Source organism: Lineus longissimus, chromosome 12 (assembly GCF_910592395.1).
Source record: "Lineus longissimus chromosome 12, tnLinLong1.2, whole genome shotgun sequence".
In the NCBI taxonomy this organism is placed as follows: Eukaryota; Metazoa; Nemertea; class Pilidiophora; order Heteronemertea; family Lineidae; genus Lineus; species Lineus longissimus.
The window spans coordinates 6,910,884-6,931,172 of NC_088319.1; the positions used below are offsets into that span (position 1 = coordinate 6,910,884).

Genomic DNA, 20,289 nt, shown 5'->3' on the forward strand with positions numbered 1-20,289 from the left:
AAGTGTGATATCTCGCTTATAAGTGACTTGTTTTCGATAAAATTTTTATGGTAGGTACTCTTAGGAAGAATACACATATCGTACGGGTTTTCAATTTGACCTACGTTTCAAGGTCACAGAGGTCATATGGCGTAAATTGGCTGTTAGAGTGTAAACTATGGCACGTTTCTTAACCAGTAAAGCTATGAACTTGAAACTTGGTGCATATAAGCCCCTACATCAGATAACCTCTGATGCCGAATTTTGGCCCAATCTGATTCTTTATTCGGCCACCAGGTGGCCATAATGGAAAAAGTAAGAAGTGCAATATCTTGCTTATTTGAGTGAATCGTTTTCGATTAAATTTTTATGGCAGGGACTTCTAGCAGGGATACACCACATGTCCTACGATTTTTGGATTTGACCTCCTTTTCTAGGTCACAGAGGTCAAATGGCGTAAATTGGCCGTTAGAGTGTAACTATGGCACGTTTCTTAACTGCTGAAGCTATGAACTTGAAAGTTGGTACATGTAACCCCCTACATCAGATAATCTCTGACACCGAATTTTGGCCTGATCTGATTCTTGATTTGGCCACCAGGGGGTCAAAACTGAAAAAGTAGGACGTGCAATATCTCGCTTATTAATGACTTTTTTTCGATGAAATTTTTATTGCAGGGACTCTTAGCAAGGATACATCATGTGTCTTACGATTCTTGGATTTGTCCTTCTTTTTAAGTTAACCGAGGTCAAATTGCAAAAATTGGGTGTTATAGTGTAACTTTGGCAAGTTTTTATGGTGGTTACCCCTAGCAAGGATACATGACATATCATACGGGTTTTTGATTTGACCTACTTGTCAAGGTTACAGAGGTCAAACTCTAAAATTAGGTCTATTTTGCTTACGTGTCAATGTCATAGAGGTCAAATCGCGTAAATGTGCCGTTAAACCATCATGATGCAGAGATATCAACTCGAACAATATATTGGAGAACAAACCACAAAAGATCCGCCAAAACAATCCAAATCAGATAATGGTATGTTGACCACCTATCAATTGAATGAAGAAACGAGCACCAAAAAAAACAAGAAAAAAGTAAACCAGTGCCCACATGCAGAATTAGATTTGATGTTTACCAATCAATTGAATTCCCAATACATACACTCAGTGCAAGTAGTTACCCAGACTTGGTCAAATCATCGAATAATACGAACTGCCCTATCATATCAACCGTCAAATCTACTCAAAATTGTCTACCACAATGCTAGATCTGTTCACAGAAACTTTCATGATTTGAAACTGGATCCAAACATGACAGCTGCATCAATTGTTGCATTAGCAGAAACCCGTTTGCGCCGATCTGATACTGACAACCACTATACAATGACCAATTTCCAACTTGTCCGCAATGACCAAAATACTAGCAATCCCATGCAAAGACCACCACATGGACTCATGATTTATGTGAAAAATGACATAAGGATCATGGAGAAGCAATTTATTTCCAGCAATGACTTTGAATCAATCTCTATTTGCATCAACCCAAAAGACTCCCATACAGTGATCCATGTCATTGCAATCTACACAGCACCAACTTGCACATTTCAAAACCTCGTCTACAGACTACAGGAATGTCTTTCAACATATGAACCAACTGAACGATACCTCATCATCGGTGATTTCAACATGAAGTCAATAGCCAGTACTGAAAACTATAATTCAAGGTTAGAAACCTACATGCTACAAGGATTTGATTTCACCCAGCACATGACTAAAAACACCACAGATTATGACTCAAAGTTAGACCTCGTCTTCACCAACACCGCCCTATCACACGATATTGATCTTGTTGATGTCATAGTCAATTATTGGTCGGATCATAAACTTATATATACTGCCCTGTCTTATTACTAGACATCAATACACATCTAAAAAAAGTCTTCATGCCTGATTGTGTTCACCATATTCACCTCTAAACTAAGCATGATCCTGCCTACTAAAAGATGTATACGGTGAGCACAATGGCCAAGCTGTTCACTTACTGCCAAGGTATGCTGGCAAAAGAAATAATCAAATGGTATGAACTCACTACACATTTCAGCATCACAGAAAACATTTCCCGTGACATCTTGCACAGTCACAGTGAACGCACACTCTTTATCAAAGCAAACATACTTCGATGCCTCAGGACACTTAACTATGGACTCGCCACCCTGACTGAAGAGAATTGCGGCCTTATTCCACTCTTGTTCAAGCTCTGCTGCTGCATTACCTTGAATCCGACTTTCAAGGTATGAAATGGATAATGAAGACGTGGTTTTAGACATGCCACCCACACCATAAACATAAGTGGTACCAATTTTTTAGCTCAGCTGACAAAGTCAGCGGAGCTAGTCAAATAGCTATTCGATTGGTGTCCGTCCTTCCATCCTGCCATCTGTAGACAAAGTTGGGCATTTTGTAATCATACAACCGAGGCACTTCAAATCTAGTCTTGCTTATAAACACCGCAGAAAATGTTGCTTACGGAAAAAATTTTTGGCGATTCGACTCAAATTCAGCTCCCCAGGGGGCAAAATGCGTAAATGAAAAAACAATTTTTTGACGCTCTATTCCAGCAGATAAAAGCTTAAAATAAAGTTGAAAAGGTCTTCATGATACAGAAGTTTTGATATAAAATAGATTAGTGTCGGTTTATATCACCAGTTGGCGGTAGTGAGCAAAACTGTTGTTTGACCCCGGATGACCCCGCTTTAAATTTCCCGCCGAGGTTACCTGGAGAACTATCATCAAGAAAATGGCGGCGACCTTTTTATTTCTACCGGAGTGATGATTTGTAAGTGACAAATTTTCTTATTTAAGCCTTTACGGAAATGTATTTTGGTACGAAACTTCAAACGTTTATAGAAAAGATCAACGAGAATGTGTTCAAATGCCCTCATAACGATGAGTTCAACGGAATTTGGTCAAAACAACCTTCGAATGGAGTCAACTTTCTTTGCGAAATTGAAGCGACGACCTTATTATTTATCGTAATTTATGCAGATCTGAGTCCAGCTGATGGGTGATGTTCTGATTTGTGTTCAAACTATTGGAAACTTCGGAAATTAGTTCTATTAATTCTACTATTCTGCAGGAGTATATTATAGCCATTGATGTTGACAGCTAAAAGCACGAAAACTTTGTTGTTGATCGTCGGGGCGGATTGATATGTGGTTGTGCGTCCATTCAGTTAGTTTGAGAAAGATCATGATCATAAAGATGCGTGTTGTGTTATCATCGACCCCCTTGTGCAATACTCGCTGGATTGTCTGCCTTGACAACTCAGTCCCAGACTTGCTTAGATCTGTTTGTAGAGCCTTGGTAGTGGTTCTAGGGTTGTTCTGGGCCACTCTCACCAGTTTCCTTGCTAACGTGGGTGAAACTTTCGACTTCCGGCCACGCCCCTTGAGGTTTTTAACGGTATGGAATGTCAAGGGTATGAATAATTATGGGCTTAACTGTAAGTAGTATAAGGCCAACACATTTTAATCGCAAATGCTGCAAAAAATGGCAACGCATTTTAAACGCAAATGGACTTCCCATTTTCAGTTGCATTTGCATTTAAAATATGTTTTCCTGAAAGATATCAAAATGGAAAATCCAGTGATATGTATACAAATATTTATTTTTTTTCTTCTGGAATCGTGTTCTTTCCTACAGGCAGCAGGCTACTCTCCCTGTGTGTTTTTCCTTTAAGTTTCGGAATAACACAGCAGAAACAACCGCTTTGTTTCAGACCAAAATAAGTCTCTAAAAGAAACTATTAGCGAAAGTGAAGAATGATAAATATTAATAATAAGATGAAGACAAGAACACTTTTAATCGGGGTTACATTTTATTCATATATCCGCAATATTAATGTTGTTTCTTTTGCAATATTCGTTTTCATGCAATACAATTCTTCAAATATGCTGTAATAGGCACATACAAAATAATAAATGAACGAATCTATCTAACACCAATGTCTTTCATGAACGTTCATGCGAGTCTTTCTCTAATAGATACAGTTCTTTTGCCTTTATCACTGACTTCTTGATGATCTCTTTCGTAGTAGTCCGTTAATGAGTCGAGGGAAAATACGTGATGTGAGAAATGTTGTGTCATTTATGTCTCATTTTATTCCGAAATGTTTTTGGTTTGGTTTGCGTCCACAGGGGGGCGTGGGTGTTGAATCAGATTTGCAAGGATTACGTGACAGTACTAGCCATTTTTTCCAGCAATTTTTATTTTTGTCAAATAAGTTGTTCAGTGGCGTCCGTCTGTCCATCCATCCATCCATCCATCCATCCGTCTGTCTATCCGTTAAACCCATGGTGCACATTTTGTAACCGTAAGACCTAGAGACTTCAATTTTGCATTTCTGGATACTTCTGGTCAAACTCTACTTTCAAAACAAAATTTGTCGCCATTCGACCTACTTACTGCGAGCGAGAGTGCATGAAGGAAACTGGCCTATATCAGCCTAGGAGCAGCAGAATTAGTCGAAATATGCTCTAATATTAAGATAAAATTCTTGAAAATCTATTTTATTGAGAAAAAGTTCAAAATTTTAACAGGAGAGGGCGCTACCTGCCTTTTAATTATTTCTGCCGATTCAAATTCCCGCCCGATGACGTCAGCCATCAATGAAGTCTCCTATTTGCCAGTTCTCAAAACATGGCAGCTACACAACAAAAGCAGTAGCTCCAGGAATAAATCACTGTTCACTTCAGCTTCGTAATCGATTGTACCCCCACTTTATTGTGTTTTGTGTGGTGTTCCTATTCAATCAACGATGTAAGGCCTTATTATGTTGGTTTTAATTGAGAAGGTGCATTATAAGCGGCGTACGAAATACCGAAGCGGAGACAAAATGGCGGCATGTTGTTTACGCCTGGAGCTCAATGACACTCAAGTACCCAATTTTCTGCTTAAAAAGTAGTAGTCTGGTAGGCGATATTATCACTAGTTCGTTTCAGTGGTAGTCATAAGGTCGTTAGGGACTACTTTCAGAAATTAGTTCTTGAAAATTTGGCCACATTTCTGTGAAAACGATATCGGAAGTGCATGCTCTGTTCGCGATGACATCGCCGATGTATTTTGAAGTGGAGAATTCCCACAGTATGTGCAGTGAATTGGCATGATTCTGTTCGCCTATTAAGTTTTAGTTCTACGATGCTTTCATGAGTAAAAAGTAGACATTCTAAGCAATACAATAATGTCACTCCCATAAAAATTGATTGGAAATTGAGGGAGCTACGGCATTCTGTTTGTACAATACCAAATGGCACATTTTAAAAAGCTCTCATTGGACAACGTAGGGAATCACCAGAAATGACGTCATCGCTGGTCTAAATAGAAAACTACGGTGGCGCAGTAGAGCACAAGAAAAGGTTTAGCATTAACTTCGTCATGCAAGCTTCAGCAACAAAACGATTTCTCATGAATGATTTATTTGATCATCATCAGCTTGTTTCCCCTGATAAGTAAAAAAATGATTTACAATTTCCATCCAAGTTTTCTATTTTGTGTATAGTCACATGTTATTTAACTGGCAAGGAGCCAAGCAGTTTTGAATATTCGCGGGAAAATACTTCGTACTTGTAAACGAGGCTATGACAATGAGTATCCTCATTCATGGCATAAACTTCATGTTTCGGTAAATATTTTCATACGATGATTTCACCCGAATTATGGTCAGGATTGAGGAATGAACAGTGGCATAATTATGTCAACCAAAAACATTGGTACCGTAGTGAACGCAAAAGGATATCAAATACCATGGAGCATGCCATTTTCATGCATAATGAACTGAACACCGGGAAGATATCAATGATATTAACTCAGCTGAGCGCCAGGCCCTTGGGCCTCTTGTTCCTTTAGTTCTTTCTATTTTTGTACATATCATTCTGAATCCTTTTGGACATTTTTTTTGTATTCTATACTAGTTCTTTATCACTAGTATCAGTTTATAAGGAATAATTCAAGAAATTTTCAAGGAAATAATTTTTATTGCGATGGAACTTGCTTCTGCCAATTCTTCGGAAAAACAATTGAAGACAAAAAATGGCAAAATTGAAGAGACTCAGAAAAATAAACAATTAATTGATAATTATAATCTATATATCACTGTAAGGTAGAGATCAAGACCTTTCTGATGGTGCCCAGCAATTATTGATAGGGGTAGTAGTTTTTACCCCTCAGCCCAAATGGGCTAGAGGGGTATTGTCGTCACGTGCGCCGTCCGTCCGGGCGGGCGGGCAGGTGGGCGTCTGCTACCTAGTTTCGGTCGATTTCTAGGAGAATGGCTTTGACAATCAATTCAATTTTTGGTATTTACATTGAGGGTGACTAGAGGAAGGTTCCTTTCGAAAGTGGGCTTGTTCCGATTATCAATATGGTCACCAGGGCGGCGTGCTTGAAATCGCTTTCTGTCAATTTCGAGGAGAACCGTGCGTCCGATTAAATTCATTTTTGGTATGTACGTTGGGGGTGACTAGAGCGAGGTCCCTTTTAAAAACGGGCTCGTTCCGATTATCAATATGGCCACTAGGGCGGCGTACTTGAAATCGGTTTCCGTTAATTTCGAGGAGAACCGTTCATCCGATTAAATTCATTTTTGGTATGTACGTTGAGGGTGACTAGAGCGAGCTTCCTTTCAAAAAAGGGCTCGTTCCGATTATCAATATGGCCACTAGGGCGGCGTGCTTGAAATCGGTTTCTGTCAATTTCGAGGAGAACCGTTTGTCCGATCAAATTCATTTTTGGTATGTACGTTGGGGGTGACTAGAGGAAGGTTCCTTTCGAAAACCGGCTCGCTCTGATTCTCAATATGGTCACCAGGGCGGCGTGCTTAAAATCGGTTTCCGTCAATTTCGAGGAGAAAAGTTCGGCCGATTAAATTCATTTTTGGTATGTACGTTGAGGGTGACTAAAGAAAGTTTCCTTTCGAAAACGGGCTCGTTCCGATAATCAATATGGCCACTAGGGCGGCATGCTTAAAATCGGTTTCCGTCAATTTCGAGGAGAACCGTTTGTCCGATGAAACTCATTTTTGGTATGTACGTTGGGGGTGACTAGAGGAAGGTTCCTTTCAAAAACCGGCTCGTTCTGATTCTCAATATGGTCACCAGGGCAACGTATTTGAAATCGGTTACCCTCAATTTCGAGGAGAAAGGCTTGGAGGATGGAATCAATTTTTAGTGGGTGTAGGCCTAATGCAGTTTTGTAAGGGGAAGGTTCCATCAGCGCGATTCGAAATTCAATATGGCCGCCATGCTCACATCCTAAAAATAGGTTTCCACAATTTTAATTTCCATATGCAAACTAGCCACTCCACTAAGCCAACTTCACCATTATCTCACCTTCAACCTTAATAGGCTGAGGGCTTATGCTCGCTTTGCGATGCAATTTTTTAAAAATAAATTTCCTTATTTTTCCCGAAAATCGGGTAGGATCTGGAAGTTGTTGCGTCAAAATCGGCTGAAAGAGTTAACCTTTTGAAGGTTTTCTCATCAGTGAGTAGTTTCATGTTGACATGTTTACTTTTGTCTATTAACAGACGTCCAAATATGCTATTTAAGATTAGCTTCCAGAAGCTGCTCTCAAATTCAGAAACGGATTGTGAACGCTTGTGCGTTATGAAGTTTACAAAATCTCGCATCCAGAACCTTTGTTCGAAGGCCAACACACGTCTTACGCGAAGCAATTTCATTCCACATTTGAGGTAGTATTTCAAATTCTGATAATGCACATGTAGGAAAACTTAAACCCGAAAAGTTAAGCGTGCTTTTCGTGTGGACCAACTCTCGACTTAATATCGAGGAGGTGGTCGTGTCCAGCCTCCCCGATTTTCAAAGAGTAGTAAACAGTCTCAAACACACATCGTCTTTGCCTCTCGGAGGAGAGACACTAGCGCGTTTTCCACTCAATGATCTGGGTAGTACGCTGTGTCGCCTTATTAGCGGATCTAGTGCACCTCCGCGAAAAGGAGTGAACGCCGATAGATAGAGACGTAAGCTCTGAACACAGGCAAAGCTCCAACCCGACTCTTCGTGGTGGAAAGTATCCACTTTCCCTGCTATTTCCTCTAACTGTTCCTCAATTAAATCCTCGATTCCTCCTTGTCCTGGGTATATACCGTGATTTTTAGTCTTGAACCATGGTTCTGCACTGTGCTCTTCGAATTTCCCGGCCGTGTTATCTTCAGATCCCCGAATGAGCAACCGGAACCTATCTACTGAATAAAACCTGAACCTCTACGTGATATTTAAAGGCTTCATTGCTTTTTTCTGCAGTGGCTAATGAAAAGTTTGTCATTACTTACTGACATTGGTTGTATTCCACTCACACAGTCACTCCATATGATGGGCCGGCCCAGGTCTCTTGCTTGTGATCATTCTTTGTCGTGTACTGGTATAGTTTATCCTCTAGATAATATGTCCTCCTGACTCAATCTGTTCTCCATGAACAACTCTCCTCAACTACCTTAAAAAGTCCCTCCACCCAAAAGTACACACAGATCTGTGATGTCATCACTACATCAGCACAATGTCATTATTTGTGTGTAAGTGGTCTGCTAGTTAAAGTTAACAAATTCATCCTTTTTTCTTTTTTCCTTTTTGAAGAAACTTAAAATTAAGAATAATCTTGGTGCTCCTAACTAAACTAAAGTGCCAGTAAAAGTCTTCAATGCAGATACGCTTCAAAAGGAATCTTTCTCTTATTTGCTTTTCAAATGTCCAATTTTCCGCTTTCTAATACTTTCAGTAACCGGTTTGCTGATGCTCCTTTCTTTGTTAATACATCTGCCAGTTGTTCTTTTCCATTGATCCATTTGAATTTCTCTATATCCTTTCTTTCAATGGCTTCTCTGATACCACTTATTTCTATTCTCAACCTCTTTTCTGAGACTCCTTTGTTGGATCTGACAGCTTCATGGAGTGATTTGCAGTCTGTCACACAAGTTATTCTAGGGCTTTCTTTTATGATTTCCGAAATCAGAGAATTGATAAAGAAAGCATTATCCATTGCATCTGCCATTGCCAGGGTTTCTCCAGCCAGTGGGCTTCTCACCACTCGTCTTATTTTCTTAGAACTCCAGCATAATGGTGAAATTTTCTGTTCTTCTCCTTCCAGACATATGAAGTGTCCTCCTTGAGTAGCTCCATTTTCCAAATTTCCAAATGATGCATCACTAAATACAGTCAACTTGGGGTTCTTCAGTTTACTAAACTTAAGTGTCACCTTCTCACTTTTGGCTTTTCGGATTACTTTGTTTGTTTTAATATGGCTGTGCCAAATGTTTCAGTCATGAATATGAGGTTGTGGTTGTCTATTTCACTGGTAAACAATGTTACATTGCACGACTCTTCTTCTGTTACCAATCTTACTACTTCCTTTGAGTCCTTATGTTCACAATCCCGAGCCCAGTGATATGTACTTCCACAAACAGCACATCTGGATCTCATGCCTTTCTTATCCATTGGTTTGTTCCACGCTGTAAATAAGGCTGTCTCTCTGTTGCCTTATTCTTGAAGTAGTGGCTCCTGCTATTTCTGGTTTGGTTGTTTGTGAACATTGCTTCCTGTTTTATTGTCACACTATAGTCATTTAAACATTTCGATGCATCGTTTTCTCCAAAGATCCGTTTCAAAGCTGATTTCATACTTTGGAAGTTCAGTTCCTTCGCCGCTGTTAGAGCAAGTTGTTTCTCATTTTGGCCTGGACCTGCTTTATCTAGAATTTTGAAGGCTAGAACAGCTTCTGGTAATTCCATTTTATGTTTCTTACTAAGATAGTACAGTCTTTCAAACTCAATGATATACTCCCCAATTGACTGTCCTTCAACTCTTTGGAAATTTTCAAATTTGGTGTAAATGCTGTAGGCTATATCAATTTCATCCTTTTTGGCTCACCGTAGGGGAGTCTATACAATACCGCAGTGTCCGTCGTCCGTCGTCGTCGTCGTCGTCGTCGTCGTCGTCCGTCGTATCCTAGTTCAAAAACAGTGGCACGTTTCTTAACCGCTAGGCCTATGAACTTAAAACTTTGTACACATGACCCCCTAGGTCAGATGACCCGTGACACTAAATTTCTGTCTGATCTGATTCTCTACTTGGCCACCAGGGGGCCAAATGTGGATATCTAAAAACTGTGATATCCTGCTTATTAGTGACTTGTTTTCGATGAAACTTTTGTTGTAGGTACTCATAGTAAATATACATCTTATATCATACGGGTTTTTAATTTGACCTACTTTTCAAGGTCACAGAGGTCATATGGCGTAAATTGGCCGTTAGAATGTAAACTATGGCACGTTTCTTAACCACTAAAGCTATGAACTTGAAACTTGGTACATATAACCCCCTATATCACATAGCCTCTGGTGCTGAATTTCAGTTTGATCTGATTCTCAACTTTGCCACCAGGGGGCCAAAAGTGGAAATCTAAAAAGTGTGATATCTCGCTTATAAGTGACTTGTTTTCGATAAAATTTTTATGGTAGGTACCCTTAGGAAGAATACATCACATATCTTACGGTTTTTCAATTTGACCTACTTTTCAAGGTCACAGAGGTCATATGGCGTAAATTGGCCGTTAGAGTGTAAACTATGGCACGTTTCTTAACCACTAAAGCTATGAACTTGAAACTTGGTACATATAACCCCCTATATCACATAGCCTCTGGTGCTGAATTTCAGTTTGATCTGATTCTCAACTTTGCCACCAGGGGGCCAAAAGTGGAAATCTAAAAAGTGTGATATCTCGCTTATAAGTGACTTGTTTTCGATAAAATTTTTATGGTAGGTACCCTTAGGAAGAATACATCACATATCTTACGGGTTTTCAATTTGACCTACTTTTCAAGGTCACAGAGGTCATATGGCGTAAATTGGCCGTTAGAGTGTAAACTATGGCACGTTTCTTAACCAGTAAAGCTATGAACTTGAAACTTGGTGCATATAACCCCCTACATCAGATAACCTCTGATGCCAAATTTTGGCTCGATCTGATTCTTTATTCGGCCACCAGGGGGCCATAATGGAAAAAGTAAGAAGTGCAATATCTTGCTTATTTTTAGTGATTCGTTTTCAATAAAATTTTTATGGTAGGCTCTCCTAGCAAGGATACATCACATATCATATGAGTTTTTGATCTGACCTGCTTTTCAAGGTCACAGAGGTCAAATGGCGTAAATTTGTCGTTTGATTGTAACTATGGCACGTTTCTTAACCACTAAAGCTTTGAACTTGAAATTTGATACACATGACTCCCTACGTCATGTAACCTCGGACACCGAATTTCGATCTGATCTGGTACTCAACTCGGCCACCAGGAGGCCAAAACTAAAATAGGTAAAAAGTGCAATATCTCGTTTATTATTGACTTGTTTTTGATGATATTCTTATGGTACTTACTCCAAGCAACGATACATCACATGTCATACCGACTTTGGTTTGACCTATATACTATACATGTACAATGTTTCTTAATCTGGATGAATTACAAAGCACCAAATATCTATACGGTGAGCACAATGGCCCCTGGCCGTTTCATTCAATAATCCTTAATGAGGGAACAAATCTCAAGTACATCAACTGTATCTCTAAAGGCCTTTTCAGTACACCTGTCACAAGTGAGATTGTGATTGTCCAATTGAAGCGGATTGTGTCTATCACTCAGGAACAGGTGCGACAGGTTTTCTCCTATCTACCATGTCAATGGTATAAGATGGAGACAACCCAGACCCACGCAGCCCACACTCAGCTGAATGAAGCTTGGCCTTTTTACAGTGTCTACATACATCATCGACTGATGATCTCTTGTATACCTAAGCCGGAAGTCTGATGGGTGCATGCGTACACCAGAGGAGGGGTCACAGAAAAAAGGAAGTGTGATTTGTACTAAACGAACTGCCTCTAATCAAATTTCTTGCTATTCTCTTTCAGTTACAAAGGCCATGGCATGGACCTGGACAAAGCAGTTTCAACCTGTGACCCAAAATACCCAATCATACTTCTTGCCCATCAACCAAATGCAGCTAAAATGGCTCTGGAATCAAAGCATGATTGTTTTATCTGGTAAGATTTATTTGAACCTTGTGACAGAATGTATTAAAAACACTGAAAATACAGCTGCTTAAACAGTTTTTCAGCCCATTTATGATTCAAAGCAGGAAGATCACCTGGTGCAGGTATTGATTTGTGTACCGGTAACAAGTGTAATCATTTCACAGCAGTCTCCAGTTGAGGGCCACTCAGATTACATTTCAACAACATACTGCAACTTTTACTAAAGATGAGAACTGAGAGACTCATGATGAGTTGAGAAGAGGAGCCTCATAGCTGAGTGGTTAACACTGCTGGCTATAAGGCAATAGGGCCCAGGTTCAATCCTGGGAGACCCAGGATTGGATTTCTGGATGACTTGCTGTGACTTTAAAGGAACTAAAGTTCCTGGCTCCTCACAGTCCTACAAATGAAATGTAAAACTGAGATTCCTCATATCCATGCCAAGGCAAGCAAAAGACCCCATGAGTAGCTTGTGATGGACTCTACCTCTGGCCAAAGATGGTGTCGCTAAGCCAATAAACCCATTCGGCAGCTAACCGTAAAAATGTTCATCATGGCTTGGAGGAGGAATATTCCGTTGAGAATAATTCCTCGAAGTGTAGAGTGGATGCTGAAGGAGAAGAAGAGCAAGTGGGAAAAAGCAAAAACTAATTCTAGATTTTACAATTTCAGGCCATACACACGGTGGTCAGATGTTCCCTGGCAGTATTCTCGTCTACTTAGTCAACACCTATTACGCAGGATTATACTAATCGGCAAAAGCAATTACGTTTATGTTTCCGAGGGCGCCATCTATTGGGGAATTCCAATGAGAATCCTGTCGACAAAGGAGATCACAGAAATTGTTTTGCAGGCGTCGTGAGGTTAAGAGAATCTAGCTTCCGATGAAGCAGAGGTTAGGGGAGATGTTCTAGATAACTATCAGTATGAAAATATGGGAACAGGCGGCACTGTGTACAGTTCCTTAAAACATAGATACTTTTAAATAGACCTCCAGAAGCGTTTCGCCTCATTTTTAGCTCACCTCTTAGCAGAGGTGAGCTTATCCCATACCGTGGCGTCCGTCGTCGTCGTCGTCGTCGTCGTCGTCGTCCGTCGTCCGTTAGCAGGGCACGTTTCGTAACTGTTAGAGCTATTGAGTTGAAACTTGGTACACATGTACCCTTATGTAATGACACCTTGGAGACCAAGTTTCGGTCCGATTCGTTTTATGGTTTGGCCACCAGGGGGCCAAACGTTAAAAGTGAAAATATGCAATATCTCCCTTAATAGTAGTCAGGAATTTTTGAAAAAAATATGGTAGGTACTTCTAGCAAAGGTGCATCATATATCCTCCGGGTTTTTGATTTTACCTCCTTTTCAAGGTCACAGAGGTCAAATGGTGTAAATTGGCCGTTAGGATGTAACGATGGCACGTTTCTAAACTGCAATGACTATTGATACCAAATTTGGTACACATTTACCCCTTAGTCAGGTGATCTCAGGGACCGAAGTTTGGTCCAATATGATTCACCACTTGACCACCAGGGGGCAAAATCCAAAAACCTTAAAAATGTGATTATTCCTTAACTTCTTGCCCGATTGCCACCAATTTGATATCATGGGTACATCTAACCACCATACAGTATATGTCACACAGGTTTTTAATTTGACTTTCTTGTCAAGGTCACAGAGGTCAAATGGCGTAAATTCGCCGTCAGGCCGTAACTATGGCACGTTTCTTAACTGCAATGACTATTGATCACAAATTAAGTACACATGTACCCCTTGGTCAGGTGATCTTAGGTACCGAAGTTTGGTGCGATCTGATTTGCCGTTTGGCCTCCAGGGAGGGGGCCAAATCCTAAATTCTTCAAAATGCCATTATTCCTAGTAATGACTTGCCCGATTGGCACCAATTTTATATCATAGGTACATCTAATTCTAACAACCATTCAATGTGTCACCCGGGTCTTCTTTGATTTGACCTACTTTTCAAGGTCACAGAGGTCGAATGTACTGTAAATTTGCCATTTTGGGGAAATTGTAATTGCTTGGACCTACATCAAACCTAACACTACATGACACAATACCATGCTCTTTATCCATCTTTCCTCCACATGAGGTGAGCACAATGGCCCTGGCCATTTCATTGTAAACCTTGTCAAGGGCTGCTAGAAGTTCTTTCATTCCATCATCAGTATTGAGTTCACTTGTTTCAAGTTCTAATGCAATGGCTCTCGCCTGACCTTTCAGTGATAATGTGACTGCAAGAGCTTGTTTCTTTATATCAAGTTCTGTCACAAGTTGCCACATAGAAATTTCATTTTTCCATGTCTCATAATCGGAATGAGATTCACTTCCAAAGGTTGGGGGGTTTTTATATCCGGCAGCCATCTTTTTCTTTTGTTTGCTATAAAGTACAGGCACTGATGTACAGGGAATGTAAATGTATACGCACACAAGTATCCAGCTAACACTACACAGAGGTCCTCCTTGTAGATTGTTACACAGCCTCTGCTACCATGAAAAGTTTGTCATTACTTACTGACATTGGTTGTATTCCACTCACACAGTCACTCCATATGATGGGCCGGCCCAGGTCTCTTGCTTGTGATCATTCTTTGTCGTGTACTGGTATAGTTTATCCTCTAGATAATATGTCCTCCTGACTCAATCTGTTCTCCATGAACAACTCTCCTCAACTACCTTAAAAAGTCCCTCCACCCAAAAGTACACACAGATCTGTGATGTCATCACTACATCAGCACAATGTCATTATTTGTGTGTAAGTGGTCTGCTAGTTAAAGTTAACAGCTAACACCTTTCTTAGTTGTCTGACTATTAACGGACATGCTTTTTGGTTAAAAACAACTGTAAGTCGTGATTCAATCGTACCGGAGGTCCATAAACATATTTTGCGCCGTGCGACCTTGCGGTCCGTAAAATGTTTTTAAGACGAAACCTGATTTACGTGATTCTAGCGAACACAACACAATTCTGGTATATTGTTTTCTGGGATTCAAACTGATTTTTTTTTTTTAACTGATCGATCGTCGCCTTCGGAATTGCAAGGTGCAAATAACCTTCCCCCAGGCAAAATTCACTTCTTCACCTGATTCGTGACAGATGTCAAGGTCTATCTCATTAAAAAATGTACCATTTAATGGTAAGTAAGTATCGAGGACAAACGAAAGCGTGTGAGAGATGTTTTCCGCGATCCCGAGGATTGACAGGGATACTCCTTAGTAGAGGCATATACACATTGCTGACTGGCGTAGATTTCACAATGGAAGAATATATAAACAAATTATGCGCATTGTAATCAAAATTTGGTTTGCGAGACGCTTTTATAACTAAGGTAACGTTTTGCGTCTTCCAGTCATTGTTCTGTGGCGATCAAGGCGCTACTCGAAGCTCCAGAAGCTCGTTCATCGGTTTCAGTGTGCTGGTGAGAAGCTCGATCCTCCGAGGTGATTTCACTCGGCCTAGAAGTAGGCCTATCTATGTGTGGAGTCGTCTGTGGCTCGGACGAGCTTGCCGTGTCCGTGGAAGCCAGCCGAGAAGTTTCAATGTCTTTTTCTTCTTCCTTCTCTTCGATCAAGTCTTAGAAGCCCCCTCAAAACCCCCTTCTTCAAATTTGTGACTCTGTGCTGTCATTGAAAAAGTACTTAGTTTTATCAAATCCTAGAACTTCAGCACATCAGAAGATAGCTCAATCGCTTCGCCTTCGAATAGATGGATTTGAGCAAACCCCGTCGATGACAAACAAAATTTTCCCGCCCATACAGGGTTGCCAGTAAGGGTTTGAGTAGGTGGCCAGTTTTGAAAAGTAGGTGGCCATTGGCATGTTTAGGACTCATGCTAGAGGGGGCGTAGCCCCCGAGGCGCACCAAGGGTGCGTGCCGAGGGGGGAGTCTGGGGGCCCTCCCCCAGAAAATTTTGAAATCTAGATACTCTGAGATGCAATTTCAGCATTGTTGAAGCACTGAAAGAACCAGTTGGAGGGAGGCAATTAAAGCTGTGCAATTTCAAGTCCTTGGGTAGGCCTACTAAAAAGCCAAGTTTAACTCGGATATGGTTATTGACTCGTAAACTTTTATTTGACTCAAAATTATACATATGAGATGACTCTTTAAATATTGACATGATTGTGGAAGGGGTCAAGAATGTAACTATCTAGTAATCATCATCCTCTGACTCTTGGTCAGTTTCCTCCATGGCTTCTTCTACTTCTTCATCTAGTTCTCCTTCTTCTGGAAGGGGCAGTCCTAACCTCAATAAGACATCAGTTGTTGTCCTACTGTACTCCTCCCTTTCAACAGATGTGTCTACCTGTCTCCTGTGTCTGGCCTGTTTCCTTCGCTTCTTTCTAGACGTCCATTCACGGGACAGCCTCTTGTACCACATCGAAACACTCCTGTGTCCCAAATTTTGGCCCATTCATACTCACTTGCATCAAACACTGCAACATGTCCATTCCCAGTCTGTTTCTGTGCTTAGTCTTCAGATGCTTCATACAACTTGCCCCTCTTTCAGGCTAGGCATTGGACACAGGAAGACTGTACAACACTTCTTCCACTAGGGAGAGAAGATCGTAGTTTAGAATAGCCTGTTGACTCATGGACCGCTGTAGTGTCCAATCCATGGGGGTAAGACTGGACTTCCCATTCCTGATCACATCAGGAAGACATTTCTTCCACTTCACTAGGTCATATTTGAACTTAGTGAACTCATCCTTAAGGTGCAGTTGCTTGTCAGGATTATCAGGAAAGAAATGCTCAGCCAGGATAAGTACCTCATGTTCCCCGAACTCAGGAAAACCAGGAGCTCCTACCTCCGGTATGAAGAAAGCATTGAGGATGCCACTAGCAGCTTCGAGTATGGGAATGGCCTGATCAAATCGCTGCCTTATATTTTCCTTCAAAGCCAATATATACTTCTTTTGAAAGTTACAGGCTTGTGTTTTCATAGTTTCTGAGAGTGGTTGAGCCAAAAGGCTGAGTCGCCCACCTGGATCACCAGCGCTCAAGTCCTCTTCAAGCAAACTGATCGCTGCCTGAGTAGCCACCAAGTCATCCAGTTGGGCAGACAAGCAGTCAATAGAAGGAGACATCTGTGAAAAGCTGACCGTCCCCCTTTGAAATATTTTGCTCAGGACGGATAGCTTTGGCAGCACTGAATGGAGTACATAGAGAGCATACAAGAACCTGGTGTTGTCTATAGCGAGCAACCCAACAGCGATGGCTTCTTTGGATAAAGCCCTCAGTGTACTTGAAACTGCAATGTAATCATCGAACAATGCCTTGACTGCACTATCAAATGACAGCCAACGTGTGGAACAGGCCTTCTTGAGTTTCTTGGTAACTACCTTTTGAACCTTTGCTCCAAGTGCAGGGTGTTGCTCCCCCTCTCCCAGAGCAAGTTTCAAACGTGTTTGTACTTTAGCATACACCGCAGTGCGCTTATTGGAATTCTCGAAGAATTGCCATAGTTGGCGTAGAGTGTCTTGCACTTCCTTTACACAAGCTAGATCACCTAGGGTATCAGTACAGGCAAGTGCAAGGCGATGGCATATGCAATGTATGTTGATCAAAGAAGGCACCTCATTGTGCAGCTTCTGAGCAACTCCATTGTTGCCCCCAAGGAAAACATTAGCACCATCACTAACGAATGAGGACATGCTCTTCATATCAATTTCCCTAACACTTAGGGCCTCTTTCAAAACCTTTGTGATAGTTTCAGCATCAGGTGTTGTTGAATCCTGCAGGATGTCTTCAATAAACAGAAATCTGACTAGAACCTCTGAATTCTTTACATACTGTACAAATCCAATCATCAGTTCTTTGACCGAGATATCCGAGACATCATCTGCAAGAATTCCATAGCACCTGGCACTTTGGACATCAGTTACAATCTTCTTTTCTATGACACTACCAAGGAAAATGAAGAATTCCCTGACTGTAGTTCTAGAGGTGTATGGACATACCTCATGATTTCAAGGCCTGAGACCTGCAGCAATATCAGCAGTGAGAAGAGTTTCTTATTGGCAACTTCTTCTTGCATTAGCCAATAAGCTGAAAGAAAGGCATTGAATATCATCTCGTCTTTTGTGGAGCTGCTCTCATCGTGATCTTTGGCAAACATTGAGACCATACATATCAGCTCATTTTGAATAGCTGCAGAATGTTGTTTGGTATGTTCAACATGGTACGCAAGGGCACTTCTTTTATACCTAACAGAAGCAGTTTCACCAAATGCCGTCGCCTTGTTCTGGGTGTTTCCAACATTATGTTTCTTGCATGGCAAACAAAACATCCCAACCATTTCAATGAATGCTAGCCACCAAATGCCTGTCTTACTGCAGTATGCGAGTTTTCTGTCAGCAATCAATTCATGTTTAAATGTTCCTGACTTTCCAGATTCTGTGTAATGAAGATTGTTGCATCGCCCATCATAACAATCATAATAACTGTGCCTGCGTCCATCCGTTTCCATGAAGTCTGCCTCAATTTGACGCATCATCACTTCTTTGGGCACAGCTTTGGCGGCAACCACATGAGCAGTTTGGGCAGTACAAGTAGTTGAGGGCAGCTCTGTGAAAAAAAGATTATGCCTTACAATCATGGTTATCGTTACAGATAATGGCCTCCCTGGTCCAGATTCACTCAATTCAACAAATTCTTGTTCTCAAAAGAATTTTTTTCTTCCAGCCATAATGAGTTATTGGACATTTTATGTGTTAAAATAAATGGCAAAGCTGAAGAAAAAGGCATAGCGAAGTCTTCATATCTGATTTATTCATAAGGTTAATGAAGTCACTTTGTTCGGATGTTCCAACTAACAGAGGAGGCCAAGTGAAACAAGTAACAAAAAAGAGCATTCCAGCATGGGTATTCCCCATCCATAAAGGTTTCCAGAAATCACCCCAAACAATCAAATCAAACCATCGGACCACCTTCGTCACTAGACGACATGCTAGATCACCGTCTTCTTCCACAGGTACATGTACAACATCTTCGATAGGCCTAGGCCTATCAACTGCTCTACTTGGAATAGAATGATGGAGGCTAGTATAGTATTATTAGGATTTGTCTGAACAGACAGCGCCAGCAACTTACTGCATTATTGCATTGGAATTAGATTTAACTAGAGCCCATTAGCAAGCTGACAATTGTGCCCAATTCCTTACCCTCACGGCATGGCCTTTTCAGAAATTCAAACGCCTCTAGCGTGCTCTCGCGTTTGCCAGTTGCAGCCTGGCAAACGCCCTCCTCGACCTCGTGGTCCTCCATTGAAAATATCCAGGATGCACTGCGGTCACGATCGCAAAAGTGAAAGCGCGGGAAAACCGCATGATGCGTCTGCAGTAAACAGTACGAGTAGGGAGGCAAATAGAACAGCGCTAAATATTGCGCTGCTACATGATGTTCAATGCTCTTCCAATTGCCACCCTCCCTCCCTCAATATTGGCCGATAGTTATGGCGCGAAATAGCCACGCGGTCGGCCGTCCGTAGTAAGATTGGTCATGGTCAAGAGACCTTCTTTAGTGCGGTATCAGCAGGTTATGTGGAATTAACTCTTGTATTTAAGGAATTGAACCCGAGGCGGAGGACCTTGGTTGAGTTACCAAGACATAAAATACAGTCCAAACCCTCGCCTATCGGCTCGGGTTTGGACTGTATTTTAGCTCCACCCGAGAGTGTCTTGGTAACTCAACCAAGGTCCGAAGCCGAGGGTTCAATTTCTATTCTAAAATACCTCAAACTTAAAAAGATAGGCCACGAAATAACTTGAATATGTGCGAATTTTGCAAATTCCATCCATCGCCTGCCCGGAGCGCTGGTAGCGCCGTTGTTTACATTATGTTACGGCAGCGCGTATAGGAAGTCCGGATCGGCTCGCTCAAGTGATGCTAAAATCCGCGCAAATGGGCTATTTGGAGCGTTTTTCTCAGCAAATATGTGTAGTGCTCATTAAAAAACTTAGGGTGGTTGATGCTTCCTTGGCTGATTTGTGTTTGAAGCAGTGTTTTGAGAGCCTCAAACTTCTGAAGTGAGCTGTGTGCATGGTTTCCACATTTTAGTGCAACCCGAGGGAACTTTGGTAGAGCATCTTGGTTGCGTGTCCAAAACACTCCACTCTCAGAACGAGGCTTATGCATTTTCCATTTAAAAGTTGACTTTACGGTACCAAGGTATTTTAGAATATGTATCATTAGAAAGGCTATTCTGT

General features: G+C 41.2%; 1 protein-coding gene across 1 annotated transcript in view; it reads left to right on the forward strand.

Moving 5' to 3' along the window:
- Nucleotides 1-13,241, forward strand: part of LOC135496679 (N-alpha-acetyltransferase 38, NatC auxiliary subunit-like) — a 112,294-nt gene extending 99,053 nt beyond the window's left edge. The window contains exons 4-5 of the mRNA XM_064786138.1: nucleotides 11,952-12,083; nucleotides 12,747-13,241. Coding sequence (XP_064642208.1) covers nucleotides 11,952-12,083; nucleotides 12,747-12,826 — 212 coding nt within the window. The 3' untranslated portion in view covers nucleotides 12,827-13,241. The remainder of the gene's footprint in view (nucleotides 1-11,951; nucleotides 12,084-12,746) is intronic.
- Nucleotides 13,242-20,289: the final 7,048 nt, after the last annotated feature.